This window comes from Bombus vancouverensis, chromosome 15, assembly GCF_051014615.1.
Source record: "Bombus vancouverensis nearcticus chromosome 15, iyBomVanc1_principal, whole genome shotgun sequence".
Classification (NCBI taxonomy): Eukaryota; Metazoa; Arthropoda; class Insecta; order Hymenoptera; family Apidae; genus Bombus; species Bombus vancouverensis.
The window spans coordinates 7036351-7056264 of NC_134925.1; the positions used below are offsets into that span (position 1 = coordinate 7036351).

The following is a 19914-nucleotide window of genomic DNA, read 5'->3' on the forward strand; positions in this document are numbered from 1 at the left end:
CTTGCGGGCACCCAATGGAGGGAGAAATTATAGGACGTGTCATTATTAATGATTGTACCTATAACTATAAAAACTCAAGCAACATATAATGCGTACTTAGTTCTTAGTGAACATTCAATATACATCTTTCTTACTCGAGCTCTACGGCAACTTCAAAAGGAAGATGAAGACTCTCGTTGTCGTCTTTGCCTTCTGCTTAGTCGGAGCATTGGTAAATTTTGACATTTTTTACTTTTCTCGTTCCTTCTGTCATCGTCTTGGTTGCAATCATCTAATCTTTTTAATAGACTGTTTCTTTCTTTCATATATAATCTGTATCAATGTTTTAAATTCTTATATTTTTGTCGTAATCGTTGCATAGTAATCTTATTAATTTTAATCGTTTCTTTGTAAATGTAATCTTATTAATTTTTACTGAATTACTTTCTGAAAAAATTAAATTTCGAGTATTATAATTCATAATTATTTCGGTGTTGGAAATTCATTGCAAATATCGTCGTAAAATAGATAATATAATCTCACTATCTTTAATCGAATTGAACGATAATTTCGTGGCTTGTTATTTTATGATTAAAACGATGTGTAAAAAACAATTCATCGATTGTAAAACCAGGACTCTTTTAATATCTAAAATAAGAGAAATATAACAATTCGATCATAAAATTTCTTCTCTTTGATTTTCTGAAAGGATCTAATAACTCTAAAAAGTAGAGACGTGTGAAAACTCGAAAGTATCAGGAATTCGACTTGATCCCGAGAAAAATTCTCGGTCCGAAATTTTCGGGTTCTCTCGACTAAAAAGTTAACTATCTTATCGAAAAAAGTTATTCATATTCGAATTATATGTTTACAAGCTGCAAACTCTAATCATTTAAACAGACTATTAATAACATTTCACCAAATATTTATTTATATTTTAGAGCCTTTATGATATATCCTAATATTTTCAGGCTCTCTCAGATCTCAAAAAAGCCCAATTGGCACGATTTAGGACATCTTGCGCCATAGAAACTAGCATTAATCTACGTAAGTAGCAAACAACAAAATAAATTTTAACTAAAATAAATGGAAAGCCTTAGTCAATATTATTCGGTTTTCAGAGTTAATAGAAGACGTGAAGAGACAAACTATACCTATGAACGACGGGAGACTTGGCTGTTTCACCTACTGTATTCTGAGGAAGATGGGTATCGTAAGTAACGGAATTATTTCAATCAAATTATACAAAATATTCTTTAAATTAAATTATATAAAAAAAAAAAAGAGGTAAAACTTCTGTTTAGGGGACTAACCTCCAGTGACCTTGAACTTCACATAAGTTATGAAAGTTATCCTCCTGGTTAACGTTTATAAAGCTTTAGCCGCCGCTTGTTGTTTTTTAAAAACACATTAATAAAATAACTTTTATAAGTAAAACGTACCTTTTCGACGCTGAGTACACATTTAACAAGTCAACACGTAGTATATACATGTGTGTTGTATACAGATACTCCCACACTTATCGTTTTGTTTTTGGGTTAGGTTTGGGTTAGTTTGTTCATTGTCTGCTGCGCAATTTAAATTACTACCCAAACCTCCTCCATGTCAGAGAAAGAAACGCACAAAATCCCAGGAATTGCGAACGAAAAAAACACAGGAGTAATCCCGAAAAGTATTTCAAACTTCACCAGAAAACGCGATGTGACTTCTGCTCAGTGCTCTGAATTTCAACGTGGGAAAAATTCAAGAAAGCGCGCGTAAACTACGGGAATGCCTATAAATATTTTATTGTAAGTACATTATTATAAATAGATTGGGGTTAGGTTTGAACATTTTTATTGAACCCTAGTTCATATGAAAAAAGACAATTATAGACTTAGCATTTGTATTCCCTTTTCACACGAAGCGCAAATAGCTTTTTAAAAGACAACGCGACAGCTAAAGCCTTTTGAAGATCACACAGGACTCGATAACATGTATGAAGATCGAGGTCAGTGGAAGTGATGAAGAAAATATCTATGACAGATGTTCGATGTTTTTTCCGTTTATATTAATACAAAAATATTTCTTCAAATTTTGTTTCATATTTCGTCTTACATAAGATACACATTTTATATAAGTACATTCTTTATCGTTAGTTGACTATTTTGTTTATCAATATAAATAGAGAAAAGTATTTAAATATTGTCACAGAAAGGAATCCCATTAGACATTCTCGCCCTATCCATTTTTTATAAAGAGTTCGATTTACATTCTTTTACATTAATTAGAAAAGGTTATGAATACAAAAATTAAACTAATATCGAAAAAATTGATTCCAGGATTTCTATGTTGATAAGGCATCTTTTACTCTCCTTTATAAATTATAAATGAAGTCTTAAGTTCTCTTATAGAGAAGAAAGTGAAAAAAATATTATTTTTATTTCTGCAATACAGGTAGAGGAGAATGGAAACCTCTGGATAAAAAATAATGTTGCCAGACACCAGCTGATAGTCTGGGGAAGCCCCTGGCATACAGCTAGTAAACTTGTCAAAAAATGTCAAAACATCAGTGAGTAAAAAATTGTTATTACAAAATCCGTCTGTATTTTAAATATTATATAAAATTTTTAACAAATTGCTTTCCATTTAAACACTCATGAAAAAATTTAACTTGTTAATGATAAGCAAAAAGTTTAATTCTTCATTTTAATTATTAAATAAAATTTTTAGTAAATTAGTTACCACTTGAAATGTATAATTTAATGATTCCTATTTATGGTTATTTCAGCTGGTGCCAACGAATGTAAGAAAGCTAGTAACTTAGTAGGGTGTTTCATGAAGAACAAGAGCTCCTATAAGAGACTTCTACATATTACTAAACTGCTAAGTTCTAATGAATAAGATGTCTACGATTTTATGTACTACGAACAGGTATATAACAACTCTTTCTGCGCATGCGCTTTGATGGCGTATGTCACGTATGTACATATACTACATAATTATGATTATAGCATACAAAATATTTTAACATTTGTATTAGAAACGTAAAGCATACGACTTATATGAAACAAAATACAATAATGTAAAAAATGCAAAATTTTAATTTTAATTTCAATATTACAATGAAAGTACATACGTTAGGATATATCGATAGATATATTTTATATAGTCATGATCAGCATCATTTTGTTAGTAAAAATTTGAACAATCCAACTGAAGTTATGTTATAACAATGAAATAAAAAGTATAAAAGCAAAAGTACGTTTTTTGTTTCGGCAGTTCATTAATAATTGCGTTATCGTCCCGTTGGTACAAATCATAGGTAACACCGGGAATTGTTTCGAGCGATTAGTTTCGTGGAATAGTGGAGATAGCTCGTTAACAAATTCAGAAGGATTTTGTACTTACTAGGTGTGTATGGATATACGAAATTATGACCACGGAGCAGGCTTGGAAAAACGCATATGAAATAAGTCCGGCTATGTCTTTCACAAGAATAATCAAGCTCAGGATAAGTCACTCCAACATCACACATTCTCATCTTATCAGAAAACAGAATCCGGTGCCCTGTGAATACTGCAACACCAACAACACCATCGGACATTTACTTTGCTATATTTGCTCTACACTGCACCAAATTCAAGGACACAAGGTGCAACTTAAAGATATTCGACAATATATGATCATTTCTAACTAGTAGAATATAGATGCAAATTAAGCATGTAAATATTTTTTAACATTTATAAATTTATACAATACATGTAACTGTAGTCACGAATATCTTACCAGTGGATATGACGATGAACAATAAATAAAAAGAAAATTAAAGATGATGACACAAGACAAAGAAAGAGAAGAAGAAAGGATTAGTATCCTATGATGTATTATGTTCGTGTCTATTTATATTATTCTTGAAACGCCCTAAAAATCATAGGATTATGTTCTAACAGTTAGAACCAACCGACCAACCGACCAGCAATCGAAAAAGGGAAATTCATAAGCAAAATCAACATAACTGAATTTTAAAACCATATGTTATTTGATCTCATTTTCATTAATGAAATATTAAAGAAAAAAGAATGTTTCGTCATTGCATTAGAGTTGTCTCACGGATATCAAGGCGGAAGGAATTTCACTGTGCGATTTTATCGAGTCTTTAGGATCTGGTTAACGTTTAAAGCTCTTTATAAAGCGGTCACAACGAGCACAAGCTGTGCCACATCCGAGTCCAATCTGAGCTTCAGTTTCGGCGAGCTTCCATCCAGAAAATACAGTATCGTTTGCCCGTACACAATGGAGGGAGAAATTACGGGACGTGTTATTATTAATGATTGTACCTATAACTATAAAAACTCGAGCAACATTTAACGCGTACTTAGTTCTTAGTGAACATTCAATATAGATCTTTCTTACCCGAGCTCCTCGACAACTCAGTAAGGAAGATGAAGATCCTCGCTATTGTCTTTGCCTTCTGCTTCGTCGGGACTTTGGTAAATTTCGACATTACTTGATTGCAATCATCTAATTTGTTTAATAGGACTGTTTCTTTCTTTCATATATGATATGTATCAATGTTTTAAATTCTTATATTTTTGTCTCGAGTATTATAATTCGTAAATATTTCGGTGTTGGAAATTCATTGTAAATATCGTCATAGATGGATAATATAATCTCATTATTTTTAATCGAATAAAACGATAATTTCGTGGCTTGTTATTTTATGATTAAAACGATATATAAGAAAGAATTCATTGATTGTAAAACCAGGACTCTTTTAATATCTAAAATAAGAGAAATATAATAATTCGATCTTAAAATTTCTTCTCTTTGATGCTCTTAGTATGTGAAAATATCTCGAATTACGAGATACTTCCGGATTCTCGCATACTACGATTAAAAAGTTAACTATAATATCGAAAAAGTTTATTTATATTCTGATTGTATATTTACAACCTGCAAGCTTGAATCATTTATAGTTAAACTATTAACAACATTTCACTCAATATTTATTTATATTTTAAAGTCTTTATAACGTGTTGTAATATTTCCAGGCATTTTCAAATAGCATAAAAGCCAAGGTGGAACGTTTCAGGGCATCTTGTATCACAGAGACTAGTATCGATCCAAGTAAGTAGCAAACAACGAAATAAATTGCAAACAATAGAAAACCTTAGTCAATATTAATCAAACTTCAGAATTAATACAGGGTGCTAAGGAAGGCATTATATCTAAGGCAGACGAGAGACTTGGTTGTTACACGTACTGTATGCTGAGGAAAAAGGGAATCGTAAGTAACGAAATTATTTAAGTCATATCATACAAAGTATTCTTTGAATTAAATTACATAAATGAAACAAGTTCCACGATTTTGTAAACTTATAATGCCTATCAACATACTTTCTAAAATCAATCGTTTCGATGAAGAGCAGAAAAAGGTGAAGAACATATCAATACAAGAACACTTTTTCAAATATTTTCCCATATTTCGTATTACACGAGATACGCATTTTATATAACTATATTATTCATCGTCGATAGTTGACTATATCGTTTATCGGTGCAAATGGGAAAAAAGTGTTTAAACTTTGTCATAAGAAGAAATCCTATTAGACATTCTCGTTCTATCAAACTTTTATGAAAAGTTCGATTTAGATCGTTTCACATTAATTAGAATAGGTTATGAGTACAAAATTAACCTAACATCGAAAGTATTGATTTTATGATTTGTATGTTGATAAGGCATCTCTTACTCTTTTCTGTGAATTATAACTGATGTGTTAAATTCTTTTCTTATAACATCCCGCATATGGAAGGAAGTAAAGAAAAAACATTTTTATTTCCATAACACAGGTAGAAGAGAATGGACGCCTTTGGGTAAACATTGCCAAGAGACAGTTAATAACCTATGGAGCTGACGCGCTAATGGCTGATGAAATGGTCAATAAATGCAAAAACATCGGTGAATAAAAAATTGTTACTAAGAAATCTGACTTTATTTTAAATATTAAACAAAATTTTTTGTAAATTATTTGCTATTTAAAAAGAGTAATTTAATAATCTTTACTCATTGTCATTTTAGCTGGTGGCAACGAATGTAAGCAAGCTAGTAACTTGATACAGTGTTTCCTGGAGATCAGGAGTTTATACATATTCTAACTAAAAATCAAACTGCTGAAATGAAATGGTTTAATTTGCAACTCGATGCATTTCGTAATTTATTTTGCACAAAATATTTATAGATTTAAATTAATAAATTATAATAATGTACATATCATTATTTGACACTTAAATCTTTGTTCGCATAGTCAAAATACAAGTTGTTTCACCATCTTGTTCTCGTGTCTCCAAGTGTTATTTATCTACTGTAATTATCTACTTCCATTTTAAAATTTATGTTAGAATATAAATCATTTTGTTAATTATGAAAATAGTTAGAATGAATGGTAGTTTGAATTTAAATTGCAATTGTAATAAAAAGCAGAATAATTCTCATGCAATGTTTTAAATTTGATGAGCCATTGAAATTTAAATTTGTATCGATAACTTAAATATCGATATTTTATTGAAGTATAAATAAGTGTATAATTCCTTTGTTCACCGCAATAATTCGCAGAGGGCGTAAAAAACATTCTGATTACCATTTAAAGTAGGTATTACCAGCTTTGGTATTGCAGAACATATAATATGATAACAACACAAATTTCTATAAGACATAAAATCTATTTTATATTACGTTTATGGTGTTAGTTCTATGCTATGTATGTATATGCTGAACTGAAAATTGTAAATTGTACATAATTCTAACGTATGTGTATATATATAATTTTAATGAAATGAATAAGCATTTGAGTAACATGGAAATTTAACTCATTCTTTTTTATTCCTTTGTTCTTACATTTCTCACTTCCGACAAATAAAACTTTTTTATTGCATTTCTAATATAATTTTAAGACTAATATCGAAGTGGTATTATCTTCAGTTAGATTATACACAAGTATTATTATATTACTTCAACTGAAATTAAATATTGTAATTACCTAATCTTTGAATGCTTTAAAAAAAAATTTGAGTAGTATTAATAAATAAATTTAATTTAATTAAATTTGTTTGCTATACATTGTTTAATTACTATCAAATATTTTAAACAATGTCTAATTCTTTCAAATAGGTACATAAACTATACTTTATAAGCAATAACTTTTATTAAAATTGTTCTTGGAACATTATGCTGTATTCGGTAGTCATAAATTAGTTCCACGTTGGACATGACCGCAAAGTGAGCAACATGGCCACAAAGGAAAACAATTTTCCTGTATTATACGGAGAATTAAATAAATTAGGGCAAAATGGTGAATACGAGCGGGCAATAAAAATTGCTAATAAGAGTGAGTTTTCGTGATCTTACAAATTGCTTTCAATTCTACGAGTTTACTATCAACATAACCTGTGTCCCATTTACGAAGAACAACATATTCTCAACAATAGAAAATTTTTCAGTTTTAGGTATTTCCCAGGATGAAGAAGCAGCTTTCCATTGTAAAGTTATTTGCTATATTCAATTATCTAAATTCAATGATGCACTCCAGTTTATTACTAAGAATCCAAAACTATCAGGGTATGTCATCCATTTATTATATATTAGTGTTAAAACTTTTCTATTTTAATTAATATTCACTTCGTACAATTCTAATAACAAATAAATATTTTTTAGCAATTTAGATTTCGAGAAAGCATATTGTTTATATAGATTGAATCAAGTGCAGGACGCTTTGAAGGTAGTAGAAAATGTTTCAAATCCTTCATTGAAACTCAAGGAACTGAAGGCTCAGATACTGTATAGGCTAGAAAAATATGAAGAATGTTTCTCTGTGTACAGAGACATTATAAAAAATTCTCACGATGAATATGAAGATGAAAGGGAAGCTAATCTTGCAGCAGTGGTTGTAAATTTAGCAATTGAGGATTCTGTAAGTCCTTAACAGTTAATGTTATTTAAGTATATGTTAATTTATATTTATTGTAATTTATATTTTTTTTAACAGAACTTAGAAGTTCCTGCATTACGCGAAGATACATATGAATTAATATATAATACAGCTTGTGGTTTAATTGCACAAGGTAGCAAAGGTGATAAAGCCATCTTGATTGAGGCAGAAAAAAAGCTTAGAGCAGCTGAGAAAAAGTGTAAAGAAAATTTAGAGGAAGATGGAGTTGCTGAAGAAGAAATAGAAGATGAATTAGGAATTATTAGAGTTCAACTTGGATATTGTCTTCAGCTTCAGGGTCGCGAGAAAGAAGCTCAAGCATTGTACATTTCTGCTTTGAAAGCAAAACCAGATGACATAGCTCTAGTAGCAGTTGCAAGCAATAACCTTGTGTGCCTTAATAAAGATCAAAACGTATTTGATAGTAAAAAAAGAATGAAAAGCGCTACTCATGATAGCTTAGAACATAAATTAACTTCTAGACAGAGACGGAACATTGCATACAATCAGTGCTTGTTAGCTTTATACACTGATCAGGTATAAACTCAATTAGTAATACACTGTTTTATTGATCATTGTTCACATATCATTATTCTATAACTTATGTCCTTGCAGGCAGACCAGTGTCAGCAACTTTGCAATAAACTAGCTAAGGATCATCCTGCACTGGCTGTGGATGCAATGTTTGTTAAGGCAGTACAACTTGGTAAAGAGGGTAAAGCAAAGGAAGCAGCAAAGTTATTAATACAGTATGCAGTTGGAGATAAAGAATTGCAAATGAAACTGGTTTGTGTGCAACTCTTATTGAGTCAGGATGAAAGACAAGAGGCAATTGATATTCTTGAAAATCTGAGTGAAAGAGACAGATCATTACCTGGCATAGTCAGCGCACTTGTAACTCTTCATATGGCTAATAATAATCGTGAAAAAGCATCAGATGCTCTAAAAAATGCAGTTAACTATTACAAGAAAAATAAGGTAGGTGCATTTAATCTAATTTCTTTCTTTTTCAACTCGATTTAGTATAACCTTTGATATTCAATTTTAGGATGCTACTGCTAATTTAGGAGAATTATGGCGACAAGCCGCTGATTTTTATCTACGCGGAGGAGAAATTAAAATGGCAGCTGATATTTTACAAGAAATGGTAGATGCTGCGCCTTGCGATACTAAGACATTAGCGCAATTGGTGGTGGCTTATGTGCAATTTCGTCCAGAAAAGGCACAATTGCTATCAAAACGTCTGCCACCGTTACATGACCTTTCTGAAACGATCGACGTTGATGCTTTGGAGAACAGTAACTGGGTAATTGGTACCAAAATGACCAAGAAGAAGATAGAACCATCTCCTGGGTAAGTATTATTCTCTTAATATAGTCTCGATAATAAAATTCTCAATAAAATTAATAATTATAACTCTATTGTGTAGCAAACCCGTTGTCGATATAACACAAAAGAAAAAGAAAAAACGTAAACGTAAAGGAAAGTTACCTAAGAACTATGATCCAAATGTTCCACCTGATCCTGAACGATGGTTACCCAGACACGAACGTAGTGGATTTAGGAAGAAACGAGATAGGAGAAATCGAGATGCTGCGATGAAGGGCACACAAGGTGCTGCAGCTGTAGCTAGTGATATGTAGTATGTATTAATTCACACATTTATTATTTAATTTAAAAATATACATACAATTAATAACTTTTATTATCACTTATCGTTACAGTGATATTACTAAGATGCCTACAAATGCGAAACCTTCTCCCAACCCTCGACATAGTCCAGCGGTAGAAAGTTCCGGTCCACGACAACAGCAACGTAAGGTTCAACAAAAAAAGAAAAAGAAAGGAGGAAAATGGTAAAACAAGTAATTCGTATTTGTCCAGAACATGTATAATATTTCAATATTGCTAGAAAGATGGATGATTGAACGATACATCTCATTGACAAGTTGTATAACTTTTTCAATTATACATATATTTTTTATCGCTGTACATATGTACAGTAAAAAATACTGCCATTTTTAAACGAACGTACTACTTTATACTAGTATCGTTTCATCATTGTAAATTTTTAACTTCTGAATTTGTCATTAGATTAAAATGTAACTAGGTTCTACCAGGATTGAAAATATATACAAAAGAATGATATATAAAATATTTTTATTCCCTTTTTCTTTTAATCCTCTTGTCAATTTTTGACAAAATTCTGCAATATAATATACAATATAGGTAACATATTCCTTGCATACATTGACTAGGATTTGGCAATACAAATCTTTATTTCTCTGTTGGTAACAATTGTATATAAAAATACAATCTGTGTCAAATTTATTTTTTTCTCTTAGTAAATCTGTAATTCCTGTTGATATATTGTGATTGTGCGTCAAATCTTTAACATTCATGTAACAGATTTATATATGTATATGTAATATAATAAGTGGCATAATTCGTAACTACAATAATCTTACATTGTATATAATAATAAAATGCCACTTCATATTTCAGTAAAATTCATTACCCTAAGATCATAACTCTGTGAAGACACGCTGTGATTACATGTCATTGTAGCATATCGATGTATGTCCACGCACGCGTGCTTGTGTAAAAGGATATCCTCGGTTTATATCATTCTAACTTATTGTCTTGTATTACAATTGCACAACACAGCATTGTTTATCGTGTATATATAAATTTATAACAAAGAGGCAACTGTTGAGGTAAGAGTAACCGTATATGTATATCATAAAACGCTTCTACATCTGTGTTCTTTTTTATATAGTTTCCTAATATATCAAGGCTGTAAATCGCCCTCATCTAGATGTTTAGTTAAAATACCCTTTAATACCCTTCCATTAGAAAATAGTACAACAGGCACGCTCATTCAACTGGTCTGAATATTATGATATGCATAATACGTAGAAAATAAACAAGCACTGGAAAGTTCATTTTACCAGTCCTAAACAAGTATATCCGTTAATTGATACTTTTGTCATGCCACACTCATCTATTGGCAAGCAATTTCCCGTGTTCCCAAAACCAATCGCCAAATCAGTTCGACAAAAATGAGTTTGTCAAAAATGAGAATAGATGAGTAAGGCACAAATTCATGTAAATGCTATAAAACACTTACATAATGATGTAAATAATTCTCAATGTATGAACATTATATTTCCAATAATGCTACTTTTCAGGTATAATGCCTTCCCAGGCATCTTCTCGCTGTTTGTTGGCTAATCTACGTTTTTCTAGAAACAAAGAAAAAACAACTTATTTCTGCTTTTTTAAAGCTTTTTTAAGCTTCAAACTGTGAGAAGTGTTTTGTGTAAATAATACTTACCTTTAGCCTCACGTAATACATTTTTCTCATGTTCGCGTTCTTGCCTAGCAGTAGCTAATTTTACACCTAAAGCACCCGTAACCAGTCGTCTAGCTAATGCCGCGCAAGTTTCTGGACGACTTCTGTACGGCTGTAAAAATTGCGCGCTCCTTTTTGCTTTTGTTTTACTCAAGGCTGTGGCCTCGCTCAAGGGTCGTGTTTTAACAAATGGATGGTCCGAAGCCAATACTTCAGCAGCTAAAACCGATTTAACGGGTGAGCACTTGTTACTGATAATGTCGGTGTAATTTTGACTCGTTTCTAATTACCAACAAGAGGACTACTGAAGACTCCAAGACAGTGTGTGTCATCTACCCACTTTAGTTCAAACCCACCATTCTTAAAAGGACTAAAAACAGCTGCTAAATCGCTGGTTTTAAATTCTGATGGAAAATTGTAAATTTCAACAACATGAGCAAATTCGTCGCTAGATACCTCGATGTGTTTAGTGTACGGTTTGTAATCGCTTTTTGGTTGTTCTATCACAACATTACCAACAGCCGCTGTTAACTGAAATAAAAGTAATTAACATTAAAAAAGTACATAGTTTTGTTGTTTTATGTTGGCGAATGGTAAATTCATAAATACTTGCCTCCTCGATAAGAGTTGGATCTAAACAATCACCATTATCGTCGAATAAACTGTCCCAGTCACATTCATCCCTATTAATCTTTTTAATTGGTGGAGAAGGTGGAGGTGCAGGTTTACTTTTCTGCCGCACAACCTTTTTTACTTTCTTCTCTGGTAGTGCTGTAGGAATAGGAATAACTTCCTTATTAGGTTGTTGTGGTTCTTTCTGTACACTATCTGAGATAATCAGCACGTTTGATACCATATTTCGACGCATCATTTGCGTGTTCTTTTGGTTTGTTATCTCGTCCTTATTTGAAATTTCCGAATGTTGTTTGTTATTTGCATTTGAATTAGTTACAACAATATCGTTATTACATTTATCAGATCTGTCTATTTCTTCATTAACATTAACTTCACTATATATACATGTCTCAACTGAGTCTAAGTTATTGTTATCTTCACTAGAATTACTAGAGATTTCTTGTTCTTCAATAATTCCTGAATGAAATGTATCAGTTGTCTCACATTTAGTTTCAGGAGCAGTAGTACCATCTGTATCATTTGGCACATCTTCATTTAGATTATCTAACTGCTTAGTTGTTATTTTATCACTAGTTTCCATCGTAAGTCCTTCTGGAATAACAGAAGAAGTCGGGTCCTTTGGATCTTCTTGCAGACAGATATTAATTTCAGATTCATCATTACTTTGATTATCATCAAAACACGTATTTAGTTCCTTTTGTTCACATTCTATACTTTGTTGTAAACTAGAATCTGTTTCTTTGATATCTAAACTTGATTTTGATTGGCCATGAGAAGCAGAGGACGGATTGTCCTTAACTGAACGACTCACACGAATAGATTCTACTGGCTGAGGACTCCCTTCTGTTTCCAAACTTCTACGATGTCTTGGTACATAAACTGCGCGATCTGGCCTTCTCTGACGAGAAGATCTTAATAAAATTCAGTTAAAGATATTTACAATTTATTCTTTGAATTATAAGAAAGTAAATAGACGGAAGTATTTTTACAATTTCTTACTTTGCACTAGATGAATCTGCAGCTGCTTGTATTTGAACTTGGTCCATATTTGTTTGAAGTTCATTTCTGGCCCTCCTAGCAGCTGGCGGCCTATAGATTTCAACCGTTGGCGTTGATTTTACTAAAAGTTCGAATGACAAATTTAATTAACTTTACACTATCTTTTTCAGATATGAAGTTTTCAATATAAGTTTTTAATTACTTTGTCTTTGAATTCGTACGCGTTCTGGAGATGCAGAGGGCGATCGTCGACCTTCAACGCCCATCTCGAACAAGGTACCAGTACCTTTCGTTATACAACTTGTTGTACACTGTTCACCATTCAATTTTGGGTCCCTTGAATATTGAAAAATAAAATATTATAACCTTGTTATTTTATAATTAGTTTAATACTTCTTTTTTAAGTCGGTTAAATAGTTCTCTGACGCGTCTGAGTACTACGTCACGCGACCTTGAGCCGGTCAGTTTCACTTTCGTTTACTGCTGCTACGTCGTAAGAATTTCATTCTTGTAAACTCATTTCGTAACAGTATTAGAATCGTCTGTGAATTTCGCGTAAATCTGATTCAATCTAGAACGAGTTCTACTTTCGAAGGAATCGAGCATTAATATAATCGTTTTTAAATTAATCGCGTTAAAATGATATTGCATCTTATGCGAAGAAATAGGTGTATTCCGTAATACAAAAACATTGAGAGTTTATAATTTAGTACTTTTACTAACTTTATAATAAATCTATTAAAAATTAATCCATTTTTACATAAAATCCACTTCATAAAATATACTATTAAAATATAGTAACAATTTTTTCTCCAATTTAACACAAACACTATATATTTATCCACAATTATTACAGAAATCGCTGAACTATAATTGTTATCAGAATGTCTTCTTTATTGATAGGTTATCGATGGAGGGGCATCATTAAATGATTCACAACAGGAAATAATGAAATCCTACACTTTGTGATTTGTTCAGGTGATATATCACTGAAACGATTGAATGTAATAGCACTTTGCTAAATGACCACGGGATTGTATCTAGTCAGTTATCGAGAGAGGCATGTATGTGCTTGTTTATATCATATACAGTCAGTTGTAAAAGTCTATAGACACAATTGTAATCACAAAGGAAATGAAAAATAAACTTTGCTACAGAATCATCTATACTTACATATCAATACAAAATGTTCTCATTATGCTCAGTATACTAATGTAATTCTTGAAGAATTTAAGAAATCATAAATATTTAGATTACGAAGATCTTAAAACGGTTATACCAGTAATTACAAAACCTTTAATTCCATTACTGCTAAAAAGATAGTAAACTGCAATTGATACCTATAGAGAGCTATAACGTACCTATAGACATACGTATATACATTTATATATTTTGTATTTCTTCGGTTTTTTTCTTTTTTAAATAAAGACGTAAGGAACTGTGATATTTATTTAAATATACATTTAACTGCAATTAATACAGAATTGGATAGCAAAAATATTGTAGGATCTAACATCTTGATTAGAATACTTCGAACTTGATGGTGATGACGAACGAAGACCTTTGTGATGGACTGTACGCAACATCAAAGGCTCACTTCACGAAGCAAGATCGGAGTGGTGGGGATAGCAACGGCCACTTAACGAAGCAATGTCACTATACATATAATACATGTATCATAACAATAGGCACTTCGATACCTTATCACGTCACTTTTGTAACACACGACTGTCCGTCTGGCAGAACCCTGGCCGATCGAGAATGTATGCAGATCGGCAAAACGGTCCTGCACCAGCTGGTGTATAATATATCTTCGATAGTTGTTTACAGGTGGAAAGACGAGTACCCTGCAAAAGTGAAAAGAACGCGTTACGATCACGGTTGAAAGTGAGACTGGACTGAGGACGGGTGAACGTAACCGCCTTGCCCCGGGCCACTTTGCTCGTATCCTGTCAGATGAACACAGGCAGGCTAACTTTTACATAACATTTCACTTTCTCCTTCTGTGATTTTCTTAAAATTAGAGCCATCCTTGGTCCGAATAATCATGTATCATTTCGACCATTCCACAGACACATAATACGGATATTTGCATGAAAAAGTTGGGCAAAGATGTAGGACAACTTTTTAGTAAAAAAATATTATTTTAAAAATATTTTCGCTCGGATCATATACAAGCCACATCGATTAACTTCATCAATATTGTTTGATTTTTAATTAAACACTGATTACTTGTTACGATATTAAAATTATGGATCATGTAAAAAACAATTTCTTGATTATTCTTTCATCATTTATTTCGAAAATTTTCTCCTTGCAACTTACATAACTATCTATATTTAAACTCTGATTTTATATAAGATATTTCATGCCTAAATGCTTCCTCTGAATAATTCTCCTAATTTAATACTATTTGCTTAAGGCTCTCCAAATTTATCTTTATGCTATTTCGTAGAGCAATCGAATGACTCAACTGTAAACTTTCGAAGTACTTCAATGCCGTACGTACAAAGAAAAAGGTCGTTAATAATTTATTCGTAATGTATCCGATTCTTTTTGTGAATGAAAATTTTGCAAGGGAAACAAAATTTCTGAAATCGACTTTTGGCCAACTTTCCGATACAAATTCTCCATTATGCGCCGACATTACCGCCGTTACAACCGTGTTACATTTCACATACATAATCAGATTTCATGGAAACCGGCTATTACGTTCAACCGGAATAAAACGGTCGGATAAAGGCGGAATTTATTATGTGTAACGTCGTAACCGGATGTTTTTAGAAAGCATTGAGAGCATTAGAACAGGCGCAAGCAATACACAAAAAGTAGGAAATAGGAAACGAACTCTCAAGATCTAGTGGAGGGCAATTTCAGTCTCGGTAGATAAATAAAACTATCTAGACCAATATGGATGCTGGAAAACAAGATAAAATTCTCACCTTAACGTCGTTTCACGATAGTTAAATTACATGCCAACCGTTCAGGTGGAACGAACCATGTAGCGTGATAAATCGGGGTTCTCTGCGCTTCTCTTTCTCTTATAGCCAGATATGAAAGCCGAGAAGAAAAAGAAATCGACTGCAACAGACCGAACAAAACAACCGTTCCACGCTATCGTCTGATCCGGTTGATGAATCGTCGTTCCAAGAGTAAGATCTATGTTAATTACGTTTCAGAGACGACTAAATCGACGAGCCTTGAACTACAAAGAAGAAACAGAGTCCCGTGCGACTCGTAAGTGTTGCGTGGTTCACGTAATCATGCGTATACGTGAGCGACATACGACGAGAGACCGGTTGCACTCCATAGATTAACAATTATTCGTGCCATTCAAAATCGACCATCTGTCCCCCTGACGCGTGATTTCAATAATTAACGAGTTTAGGTGGCAAATGACGTAAGTGAAAGAGGTGAGGATTTTTTGGGTTAACACACGTATGATATTTTTGACGCTTACATCGTCGTTATTGGGCTTCTAATATTTACTATCTTCAGAGATATTGAACATTTTATAGAGTTAGTTAATCTTCCGAGTAGTTTGCGTTCTTTTTTTTTAATTATAGCAAAATTTCCGCCAAAAGAAATAAATTTTCCTATTTCTCATCTAAACGTAAACAATTATTCAATATGGCGGACGATCGGGGCCTTCTTTCCTTTCCTTTTTATTATCTTATTTCTTAAGCAAAGTAATTATGACATTAAACATTTTTTATCGATAAAATATCTACAAATTGTATTTTAAAAGTTTTAAGGATAGAATATGTTTAAATACGAACGGTCCATGAAATATTTATGAAATATTGGAACTGCATATTGAATAATCAAAGAACTGTACATATTACGGTATTCTTATATAATATGTGTTTGTAGTGACAGTTAATCTTGTGTAACCGCATGGTACATTATTTTCGTTGTCGTTGATGGAGATAATACGTTCCATTAAAATTTACGTTTCGTAGAAATTTTCTTTTGTTATCTAACGACGTACGCAACTTCCGCCATCTACGGAGGGCTAATTAACCAATAACCGCAACTTAAAAACTTATTATGTGTTCCCATCTTACTGCAATATTCTAAATCAAGTGCAAGGAACCATATGATGTTAATTAAAAACAGAAATGTTAATTAGAACTATTGACATCTATGAAACGCATTCTTATTTTCTTCAGGCAACCTGCCAATGCGTCACAGTTCTTTTATGTTTCTCAAAACACTATGTAGTTTGCTAAAAATATAAATGTACAGCGAAAAATAAAACGCGTAAACGTTTGAAATGCGCGGGGAATGTGAGAAAAGAAAAAACGGTCTAATGTAATGGAACAATCTGAGGATGGAATGAAACAATCTATTAGTTATAAACAAGAAAATGTATGAATATTTTTATCACGCGACAATTGATTGTGATCTCGTTTCATTTTTTTACACTACTTAATTTATATCAAGTTAATTTACGAAAGAATTTCGATTTTATATCATTAATAATTGAAGAATCGAAATGTTACACTCGCAGACAAAAAGATAACACATTTTGTAACTTTGATAATATGTGTGAGATATGTATGGAAATACAGTCTTTCTTATGTACATCTTGTAAAACAAGCTTTTTGAGTCGATGTTAGTAATCCTTAGATGTAAACATTGTACTTCTTCGAATGAACAAAAAGATAGCATAATAATTTCACATGGCCCTGATAGATGTAAATATTATTACCACGATGTATGGACAGAAGAAAAAGTTTCAAGCAGCCGACAACTAAGATGCTAAGGAAGCATCATGGTATGGGCAGGTATTGGTTATCATAGAAAAACGAAAATTGTCTTTGTATAAAGTTGCATGAATAGTTAAAGGTATATTGAACTGAAGATACAAACACATGCAGTAACAAGTACTGATAAAAATTGTATATTCCAGTAAGATAGTACTGTCGTTCAACAGATAGTTATAAAATATTTTGTTGATAAAAAAAAAAAAATGGGCGTTCTGCAACGGACAGCAAGATCTTCTGAATTGAAAATTATTGGGGAGAGCTTGCAAGAACGGTTTACAGAAAGGGGGCTCCACAAAATACGAACATTGTATTATTTTCAGTAAATATAAGTAAATTTTCATTTTTTCGTAGTATGTGCTATCAGTTTGACTCATTGAATTCTTGTAGTTTTTTAATTTTACGGGTAAGAAAAACGTATTTATACTCCGAGAGCATTTCATATTGTAAGTTTACATTCAAAAGAATTTTATTATTTTTCTATTTTTCTTCATTATCGAATAAAGTTTTACGAATTTACACATTGTGCTATTTTCTTGTTCAGGAGTGTAAATGATGTAAAGATCTTCAGTGCAAACAAGAAGTATTGGTTTATAGTCAAAATGCATATTTACGATTGTCTTAAAAGCGCAAATAAATTAATCAGCGTTCAAATTTGTATTTAGTATGAAATTTATATTTTTTCAAAGTCAAAGTAGCCTATGTATATGTATACCTTAATTTCCGAATATTTTAATCACTTGCAGTAATACAGACCAATATACGTTGTCTGGAAGACGACGATATCAACCACTTACCTTTAGTGCAAGATATTTATAAATACCGCACAGAGGCCATAAAACACATCAATAACAAACACATTGAACACTTTTCAACAGTTCTATGGTATCCTAAATCATTTAGGTTATAAAGTTAATTCTAATTGCCTTTGAATTTCAGATTGTATGTCAAGGATACAAATAAATTTAACATAACGCGTCTCTGCTAACATTCTAAACTAAATCGCCAATAAAAATTGCGGGCTATCAAATCGATTCTATTTATGACAGCGTATATTATCTCATTTTCTTGCGTGATTGACAAACGTCAAGTACTTTTACATTGTTGAGATATATCTTTAAGAGATTTAATACCGATGATTCCTCGGAGAAAACTTTACGTTGTAGTATCATAGACGTTCGTAGAAATTGAAAGTGAAAAATGTTTGAAGACACGTTGTGAAAAGACCGTGTGATCTAACCTTTAAAGGCGCGTCGTTGCATCAGGAAATGTGATCGTTTGGCTCTCCTACCTTTTCCGTTTCTTGTCCCTTGAAAATAAAGTCACGTCGTGCTCCACGTCCTCGGAGAAAAGGCTATCTTGCAAGCTCATTTATCTGCGAAACTGCGCGCAGATCGGACATACGAGAAAATTACTGATACTCAGAATTAAATTCATAAAAACTCAGAGTTCAACGAATCCACGTTTACCGTGTTGCTGCAGTGCAGCCACGGTCTCTACTCGACGCACATTGACCATAAACTATCTTAGAATGTATCGCGCATGCGTTCATTTGCTTCTGCCTGTATAGCTACTGCGCAGGCGTACCTTTTTAAATCGCGAAACCATTTTGATGCGAAATTTTACGCGCGGAAGTATCGTATCGAAATTAATATAAGTTTTACATTCTAATTCATTAATTTCGTAATATCTTTTTGTAAAATGGAATTGTAAGCATTTGTAAGGAATCTTCTTAGATTTGGTAACATGAAATGTGTTTTGATGATGAAATTAGCTTAGTTTGGTGCAAAATTTTACCTGCGTAAATGTGGTGTTTCTTTCTATGCGTTTCGTCTGAAAAATTAATGTAAGTTTGTGTACTCTAATCTATTGATATCGTAATATTGTTTCGTAAAATGGAATTGCAAGCACTTATAACGAATTTTTTGACTGAAAAATATGAAATGTGTTATCGATCGAGAAACTAAGGATTGCATGGTTTTTTACGTGAACATCATTATTGCATAACTGTATGATTCAAGTTCTCTCATTCTTTTGAAAATATTTGAAAGGTGTATAGAGACTTTCTAAATAGTGGGGCAAGGTAGCTTTGTATTATTCGGATGGAATTAGTATTCTGTGAATAAACCTTCTTAGCATCTGTTTGGTGGCCACGCAATGTTAGATAATAATTTACCGCCATTTTGTCTGTAATACGATTCAAAAAATT

The 19914-nt window shown here is 32.2% G+C and overlaps 4 protein-coding genes and 1 long non-coding RNA gene across 10 annotated transcripts; 3 read left to right on the forward strand and 2 right to left on the reverse strand.

Annotated features, from left to right (window-relative positions):
• The first annotated feature begins 63 nt into the window (after positions 1-63).
• Positions 64-3507, forward strand: LOC117157343 (uncharacterized). Its single transcript, XM_033335340.2, has 6 exons — positions 64-211; positions 951-1026; positions 1101-1192; positions 2416-2530; positions 2750-2892; positions 3373-3507. The coding sequence occupies exons 1-5, from the start codon at positions 164-166 to the stop codon at positions 2860-2862; spliced, it is 444 nt and encodes a 147-aa protein (XP_033191231.1). The 5' UTR covers positions 64-163; the 3' UTR covers positions 2863-2892; positions 3373-3507.
• On the forward strand, positions 3395-6652 carry LOC117157344 (general odorant-binding protein 56h-like). Of its 2 annotated transcripts, none has more exons than XM_076625198.1 (5): positions 3395-3613; positions 5013-5088; positions 5157-5248; positions 5812-5920; positions 6041-6652. In XM_076625198.1, exons 1-5 carry the CDS (start codon positions 3395-3397, stop codon positions 6115-6117), a joined length of 573 nt encoding a protein of 190 aa, XP_076481313.1. In that variant the 3' UTR covers positions 6118-6652. The 2 variants fall into 2 exon arrangements, with proteins under 2 accessions (XP_076481313.1, XP_033191232.1); XM_033335341.2 differs by lacking the exon at positions 3395-3613 and adding an exon at positions 4370-4451.
• Positions 3978-4492, reverse strand: LOC143303704 (uncharacterized). The gene is made up of 2 exons (XR_013060255.1): positions 4375-4492; positions 3978-4298 (listed from the first exon to the last, which is right to left on the reverse strand). It is a non-coding gene; the product is annotated as an uncharacterized LOC143303704 (long non-coding RNA).
• Positions 6653-7188: 536 nt separating the features above from the next.
• Srp72 (signal recognition particle 72) lies at positions 7189-9849 on the forward strand. The gene is made up of 8 exons (XM_033335330.2): positions 7189-7346; positions 7459-7576; positions 7673-7928; positions 8004-8483; positions 8562-8924; positions 8995-9299; positions 9376-9588; positions 9671-9849. Exons 1-8 carry the CDS (start codon positions 7247-7249, stop codon positions 9804-9806), a joined length of 1971 nt encoding a protein of 656 aa, XP_033191221.1. The 5' UTR covers positions 7189-7246; the 3' UTR covers positions 9807-9849.
• A 240-nt stretch (positions 9850-10089) lies between these two features.
• On the reverse strand, positions 10090-19215 carry LOC117157341 (uncharacterized). Of its 5 annotated transcripts, XM_033335335.2 has the most exons (9): positions 18997-19215; positions 15879-16017; positions 14637-14783; positions 13139-13272; positions 12937-13057; positions 11915-12848; positions 11592-11832; positions 11284-11520; positions 10090-11191 (listed from the first exon to the last, which is right to left on the reverse strand). In XM_033335335.2, exons 4-9 carry the CDS (start codon positions 13200-13202, stop codon positions 11127-11129), a joined length of 1662 nt encoding a protein of 553 aa, XP_033191226.1. In that variant the 5' UTR covers positions 13203-13272; positions 14637-14783; positions 15879-16017; positions 18997-19215; the 3' UTR covers positions 10090-11126. The 5 variants fall into 5 exon arrangements, with proteins under 5 accessions (XP_033191226.1, XP_033191222.1, XP_076481310.1 ...); XM_033335331.2 differs by lacking the exon at positions 15879-16017; XM_076625195.1 differs by lacking the exons at positions 14637-14783; positions 15879-16017.
• Between the last annotated feature and the right edge of the window lie 699 nt (positions 19216-19914).

What these genes read in the sequence shown, in the direction of transcription:
- Srp72 (XM_033335330.2), top strand. Translation starts at nt 7,247, where the DNA reads ATGGCCACAAAGGAAAACAATTTTCCTGTATTATACGGAGAATTAAAT. An exon ending in AAGAATCCAAAACTATCAGG is followed by an intron (nt 7,577 to 7,672) that starts GTATGTCATCCA and finishes AATATTTTTTAG; the next exon opens with CAATTTAGATTTCGAGAAAG. An exon ending in AAGATAGAACCATCTCCTGG is followed by an intron (nt 9,300 to 9,375) that starts GTAAGTATTATT and finishes TCTATTGTGTAG; the next exon opens with CAAACCCGTTGTCGATATAA.
- LOC117157343 (XM_033335340.2), top strand. Translation starts at nt 164, where the DNA reads ATGAAGACTCTCGTTGTCGTCTTTGCCTTCTGCTTAGTCGGAGCATTG. An exon ending in TCTGCTTAGTCGGAGCATTG is followed by an intron (nt 212 to 950) that starts GTAAATTTTGAC and finishes TAATATTTTCAG; the next exon opens with GCTCTCTCAGATCTCAAAAA. An exon ending in CAAAAAATGTCAAAACATCA is followed by an intron (nt 2,531 to 2,749) that starts GTGAGTAAAAAA and finishes TGGTTATTTCAG; the next exon opens with CTGGTGCCAACGAATGTAAG.
- LOC117157344 (XM_076625198.1), top strand. Translation starts at nt 3,395, where the DNA reads ATGACCACGGAGCAGGCTTGGAAAAACGCATATGAAATAAGTCCGGCT. An exon ending in AGAGACTAGTATCGATCCAA is followed by an intron (nt 5,089 to 5,156) that starts GTAAGTAGCAAA and finishes ATCAAACTTCAG; the next exon opens with AATTAATACAGGGTGCTAAG. An exon ending in CAATAAATGCAAAAACATCG is followed by an intron (nt 5,921 to 6,040) that starts GTGAATAAAAAA and finishes TTGTCATTTTAG; the next exon opens with CTGGTGGCAACGAATGTAAG.
- LOC117157341 (XM_033335331.2), bottom strand. Translation starts at nt 19,076, where the DNA reads ATGAGCTTGCAAGATAGCCTTTTCTCCGAGGACGTGGAGCACGACGTG. An exon ending in TACAAAAGTGACGTGATAAG is followed by an intron (nt 13,273 to 14,636) that starts GTATCGAAGTGC and finishes TCAATATTCAAG; the next exon opens with GGACCCAAAATTGAATGGTG. An exon ending in CGTACGAATTCAAAGACAAA is followed by an intron (nt 13,058 to 13,138) that starts GTAATTAAAAAC and finishes TCGAACTTTTAG; the next exon opens with TAAAATCAACGCCAACGGTT.